This window comes from Fukomys damarensis, unplaced genomic scaffold (genome assembly GCF_012274545.1).
Source record: "Fukomys damarensis isolate Sample0158 unplaced genomic scaffold, DMR_v1.0_HiC HiC_scaffold_37, whole genome shotgun sequence".
Classification (NCBI taxonomy): domain Eukaryota; kingdom Metazoa; phylum Chordata; class Mammalia; order Rodentia; family Bathyergidae; genus Fukomys; species Fukomys damarensis.
The window spans coordinates 1,344,605-1,350,223 of NW_022900949.1; the positions used below are offsets into that span (position 1 = coordinate 1,344,605).

General features: G+C 43.0%; 1 protein-coding gene across 1 annotated transcript in view; it reads right to left on the bottom strand.

Annotated features, from left to right (window-relative positions):
- LOC104874388 (vomeronasal type-2 receptor 116) overlaps nt 1-3,882 on the bottom strand; it is a 9,552-nt gene extending 5,670 nt beyond the window's left edge. Inside the window, exons 1-5 of the mRNA XM_033759384.1 lie at nt 3,791-3,882; nt 2,862-3,150; nt 1,660-2,463; nt 731-958; nt 279-402 (exon numbers count right to left, since the gene is read on the bottom strand). Of these exons, the coding sequence (XP_033615275.1) occupies nt 279-402; nt 731-958; nt 1,660-2,463; nt 2,862-3,150; nt 3,791-3,882 (1,537 nt within the window). The remainder of the gene's footprint in view (nt 1-278; nt 403-730; nt 959-1,659; nt 2,464-2,861; nt 3,151-3,790) is intronic.
- Nucleotides 3,883-5,619: the final 1,737 nt, after the last annotated feature.

The window sequence follows — 5,619 nt, forward strand, 5'->3', positions numbered from 1 at the left end:
CTTCTCCTTCTCCTTCTCCTTCTCCTTCTCCTTCTCCTTCTCCTTCTCCTTCTCCTTCTCCTTCTTCTTCTTCTTCTTCTTCCTCCTCCTCCTCTTCTTCTTTTTTTAACCAGGGATCGACTTGGGACCTCTTCTTTACCCAATGAACATTGTTGTCCCACGTGATTATATCTTTTTATAACTGCACTTTTCTTTCACAACGCACTTCTGAGCTAACTCATGAAATCAATTATCTTTAAGTGATTCCTAAATTATTAATTCAATGGCCAAGCACATACCTGTGTCATTTGTAATCTCATTCTCTGGGCAAGGGGTGCAACCAAAACAACAGGCAGGTTTTCCCTCCTGAGGAGTTTTCCTAAATCCAGGACTACAACTCTCACTGCATACAGAGTGTGGAGTCTGAGGAAAACCAGATATGTGTGTGTGACCTCTGCAACTTTTCACTTAGTGAGCAAATTAATATTTATACACACACAAATCCAGCTATGCAAAGTGATCCCATGTACACCGAATCATAAGCATAGGAGCATTTGCAAAAATAGAATTGAATACATATGTTGCTGTGTGACTCATCGGACACTTCAATAATAAAATTGTTTCAAATTAAAAGCACGTTTGGTAATTTCCACACATGTCCATCTTTTGAGCAATACAGGGGCACAAATGCTACCAAAGGAATGCAGTCATTTTGGGTTAATAGAGCGCCTTCTGATTACACACCACATACCTTTGTAATTCCCATGGCCCACTCTATTAGGTCCTCAGATAAAGATAACTGCTGCCCTTGGGGAGCATGTGGGGAAAAGTTTCCTACTTTGACCTTAAGTCTAAGGCCTTCTGGAAAATTCCAAAGATTGACAATGTCATACTGTGCATCTGGTTTTCTTCTGTCATCCAGTTTCACGTGGTCTCCAGCAGGATTCTTAAAATGGACATTCTTCAGAAAGGGGTGAAGCTGAAAAAGAAACATCATGGCCCAATGACCTGTGGCCAAGTACCGAGACCACAGTGCTGAATGTGGGAAAGAGTGGGCAATCACGTTTTATAGTGCAACTTTAACACTCTTATTCACTGAGGTAAAACAAATAAAAGTCCATATGAAAATATCACAATGTTCGAAAAATGTCAGTGAATAACAAGAACAATATTCCAATGGATGTCATGCAAATCAATCAAATAAACGAGTGTTATGTAAAGCTCAACTCTGGAATCGAAGTTCCCAATAGTGATTTTCTCTCGGATGGTTTTCAGAATCCCGACCTGCAAAATGAAAACGTCAGCACAAAAACTCTTTGCAAAAATAAATGAGAAAATTCTTACGAAGTAGCCACCTTTTAGCTACCTAAAAACTACATCCTTTCCCATTATCTCTGAAAAAGTTCATGGGAAATCTTTGATCTCTTATGAAAAACATTGAGGGAGGATGTTGCTGATTTCCTTTCAGAAATTAAACATTGATCTCAACTCATATCTGATTTTGTCTTTACCAGTTGGACTTGGTTTAGATGACGCGGTCTAGCTATTTAACCTTGATAGTAAAGCTAGTACAGGCCTTGTCACACTTTCTTTAGATGTAATTCTAACTTCTGTGGGCGAATAACTATTTCAGGGCCTTCAGGAAACGTAATAGCTATCATGCAGAAGAGGAGACATTACCTGCCAAGGAGAAAATGCCATCTGCTCTCCACGGCCCACTTTCTGCATCTGCACTTGCTGCAGAAGCATCTCCTGGAGGGCGTGGGCCACCGCGTACACCGCATTGTACACGTTGTAACTCTCTTCACTCATGGCTGGGTCAAAACGATTTGCAGGCAGCCACGCCAGAGAGGCATTGGGCATACAGTCCATCAGTGCACAGTCAGAGTCAGATACTGAGCACTCGAAATTATTGAACCAATGCAGAGCAAGGTACGTGTCTTCTGGGTATTTGGAAGGGGTAGCAGTCCGGATAAAATTTTTGAAACCAGAAATCTCCTCACGGTGGTGTGAAAAGGTGACAGCGCCATGGAATGAGCCCAGTATGAAGTTTTTCCCAGACACGTCAGCCTGCCATTGTGAGTTTGTCACCCAGACTCTCCATGTCACTAAATGCTCTATATTATAGTTGATGCTATTTAGACTGTCACTATCGTAGTAAATGATGATAACATTAACGGGTGATGTTTCCCTGGTTAGAAAATTATGTTGCTGGGCATATAATACAGCTGACAAAATAGTATTTGAAATGATTTTCACAAATGCCACACAGACTCTGTTCCTGTCCATCTCTCCTTTAAGATTTGAGAGAAATTGAAGCCCTTTCTGACCTTCTGTGATGATCATTCCTACCCAGGTCCAGCTGAAATGGGTCAACAAAGAGACCATGCCAAGGGCCAGAGACGTGTCCTTGGGGGCCACCTGATAGAGAGAGGGAAACTGGCCACTGTCACTCAGTACGGGGTCGAAAGAGCCAAAGTTCAGCTACAGAGGAAAGAAAGTTAAAAACAATATGAATAAACTTGATATAAAACACAATTTCACACCCCCCAAATTATGGCACAGTCGGGAGAGTCATAGAGCAATATTTCCATTCCTATCTTTCTAATCATCTCACTCACAAAATGCTTTTTATAAAACAACTAAAGACACACAGAATTACAGGGAACTTCTTTTTCTGCTTTCCTTCCTTTCTCCCCTATATGCTGACGCTGCTGGTGAAAAAAAAAAAAAAAAAGAATTCCTCATATCTCAGGGTATTCTCCCATGAGGCTAGACCCTTGGAGAAATACTTGTAAATCTCTTCTTTTCATTAACTTTAGGGGCCCCAGAATGACACTAAACAACTCTATTTCATCTCCCCCCAGCCCATTCTCCCAGACCTGTGGAAATTTGTAGAGCTCCATCAGTGCCCCAATTTGAGCAGCTGTTTCCCAGGACGTTCCTGTAAATAATGCGATGGACTTGCTCTCTCTCTTACAGTTGAAATTGGGGATTTCATCCTGCCCTGCGTACAAGATGAGGAAATTCTGTAGTATCCTCCAATGACCGTGCAGAAAATTATGAAACTCATATCCCAATGACACGTTGGTTAAAAGGTGAGGATTCGCATTGATTTCTTCAATGGCAAAAATGAAGGCTAAAACAGTCTGGTAGTTGTTGGGGATAAACCTGCATGGAGAACACAGAGGCTTTTAGGAAGGAGACACATTCTACAATCACCTCCCATCTAAGAACATTCTCTTGTATAAAGTGATTGCTTTTATCCCTCTCCGTAATTCTTATGCGATGACACTAAACGATATGTGATGGCATGAAAATCTTGCTTTGAAGCAGATAATTAGTATTATATGAAATTCTGAATCAGAATTTCTTATTAATGAGATAGATCAGCGCCCCTGCACAGACAAGCTTCTTATCTCGTTCTGCCACTCACATACAGCCAGAGGACCTCCCAGGAAGATGGTGCAGTGGTAAGCAGCAACAAATCCACCTCTCCAAGATTCAGACTTCAGACCCTGGAGAACAACAACTTGGGGAGGAGAGGAAGGAGGCAGTGGGTCCACAGGACCCAGGAAAGATCTGAAGGAAAGAGTGGGACATGCGGAGAAAGTGAGGAGACAGACGACAGCACCGAGGGGACGGACACATGGGACCCCGGCTTATGGAGCAAGAGAGGAATATCGAATTGACGAAGGGGGCACAGGGAGAACAGCTAGGTCCAGAGGCTCCCGAGGAGAAACCCAGCGGTGGAGCAGAGCAAGGCATGCCGTGCACTGCAGAGGTTAGGAGAGACTGCCGCCCTGCTGACCGCCACGGTCCTCGGTAGAGGGATCGGTGGGATGTCTTTAGGGGCAGGGCCAACTGATCCCGACCCACAGAGCAGCCATGGCCTGGCTTCATCTCAGGGATCTGGTGTTGATGTCCCCACAGCAACTGTGTGAGTGATGCCCATGGGAGATGCCCAGGGTCACGGAGCCCCGGGACAGCTGGGGGGGGTGACCTTCGGAGTGTGGCTGGCTGAAGACCGGGACACCAGCCCCACAGTAAGAGGCCAGGAGCACCCTGAACCTCTGTGGAGTTGGAAGCACCAGACTCGGCACTCCACCAAACCCCACTGCAGGCTTGCTGGGATTACTCACCACCTGGGCCTAATCCTACTGCAGACTGACTGGGGTTTCCCTGGAAACATCTGGACACCGGTGTAGACACTGCCACAAAAGGGTGGACACCAGAAGAGAATGACAGGCCTGAACTCACAGGGCAATTTCTTTTTTGTTTGTGTTGTTTTTCTATTCTGCTTTTTACTCTATTCTTGATTGTCTGTTTTGCTTTTATCATGAGTGTCAACACTGTTTTTAATTTTGGGGGGTCGTACTTTGACCTTGTTTTGCTTTTTTACCTTTCTTTCTGTCCTGTCTTCTTCACCAGTTTCCTGAACCTCAGATAATCATCTTTTGACCTTTAGCCTTGCTTCTAATGTCTTTTTCTTCCTTTCTTCTCTGTTTTTCTCTTATTTATTTTAAATTCTCTCCCCTGAGGCTAGAATAGTTCTATTAAGTCAATTTTTACTGTATGCAACTTTCTGATTTGTTTTAAATTTGTTGTGTAACTACAAAGTTTGTACCTATGGTTAAAGGTGCCAAATGAATAGCTATCACAGTTTAGTATTTTCTGGGCTCTGCTTGGTGCTCTTTTTTGCACTGGTCCTGCTACTTTACTCAGGGTGGCACGGTTGTTGTGATCAGTGGTTCTCCCTTCTATGCCAACACCGAGATCGTGTGGGAGTCGTAAACAGTACCGTAGTCCAGTACCAAAATAGTGGCGCTTGGCAAACAGACAACTGTCTCTAATTGTTAACAAATTGAAGAGGCAGAATCTCGGGTCAGAATCACAAGCAAATGTACAGAATCTCTGAAAAGTCATATTTCCTAAAGAGGGTTCATTACAGTAACAAAGCGGTCTACCATAGGCAAATTACAAACATCAGCACAGAAAATCAATAAGGCAGTCGCACTAGGGACATTTACAGCAGTTAATTCCCACATCATAAAAATTGAGCAAGCTTGCAAGAAGGAAGAAATTACAAAGCTCGGAGCAGAAATTAATGCAAGTGAGGCTAAGAAAGCAGTACAGAGAATCAATGAATTGAAGTGGTGTTCGTTGAAGTACTGAACAAAATTCACAAACCCTTAGCCAAACTTATCATAAAAGGACAGAGAACACTCACATCCATGCAGTTCAAAATGAAAGGGTGAAATTACAGTGGATCCTGCAGAAATCCAGATGATCGTCAGTACCTGTTTTGAGAACCTATTCTCTAAAAAGATGAGAAACTCAGAGGAAATGGGCAGATTCCTAGATACATAGGAATTGCCAAAGCTGAAGTAAAAAAGATATGAAAATTCTAAATAACCCAATATCAGCCAATGAAATGGAGTTCACAGTTTAAAAACTATAGTTTACAAAACAACAAAGAAAAGCCAGGTATGCTGCTGAATTCTATAGGAACTTTAGAGATGATCTGATGCTGCTTCTTAATGAAAATGAAAGGAAAGGTGTGCTCCCAAAGCCATTACTGGAAGCAAGCGGGAATCCTGGTACCCTGCTACCAAAACCAGAAAAAGACCAAACCCCCCC